At 71.8% G+C, this 273-nt stretch overlaps 1 protein-coding gene across 2 annotated transcripts in view; it reads left to right on the forward strand.

Moving 5' to 3' along the window:
* The first annotated feature begins 70 nt into the window (after positions 1-70).
* Positions 71-273, forward strand: part of PRPF6 (pre-mRNA processing factor 6) — a 29,490-nt gene continuing 29,287 nt past the window's right edge. For both annotated transcript variants that reach the window (XM_006921992.3, XM_025039788.1), the window contains exon 1: positions 71-267. In XM_006921992.3, coding sequence (XP_006922054.1) covers positions 197-267 — 71 coding nt within the window. In that variant the 5' untranslated portion in view covers positions 71-196. The remainder of the gene's footprint in view (positions 268-273) is intronic.

Here is a 273-nt window from a genome sequence, read left to right on the forward strand (position 1 = left end):
GCCCCGTTTTCGGAACTTCCGCCCGGGGAACCCGAGGTGGGCGGTGCTTCGGCGGACCTCGCACTCTGCTTCCGGGGCGCGGGTGACGCGGGGGCCGCGACCTCTTCCTGCAGCGCAGCCGCGGACGTCCGTGGTCTTTTTGCCTCCGGCCGCGGTTTTCGTCCCTCCCTTCGCGGCCCTTGTCGTCGCCGGCGCCATGAACAAGAAGAAGAAGCCGTTCCTGGGCATGCCCGCGCCGCTCGGCTACGTGCCGGGGCTGGGCCGGGGGTGAGC

This window comes from Pteropus alecto, unplaced genomic scaffold (assembly GCF_000325575.1).
Source record: "Pteropus alecto unplaced genomic scaffold, ASM32557v1 scaffold45, whole genome shotgun sequence".
In the NCBI taxonomy this organism is placed as follows: Eukaryota; Metazoa; Chordata; class Mammalia; order Chiroptera; family Pteropodidae; genus Pteropus; species Pteropus alecto.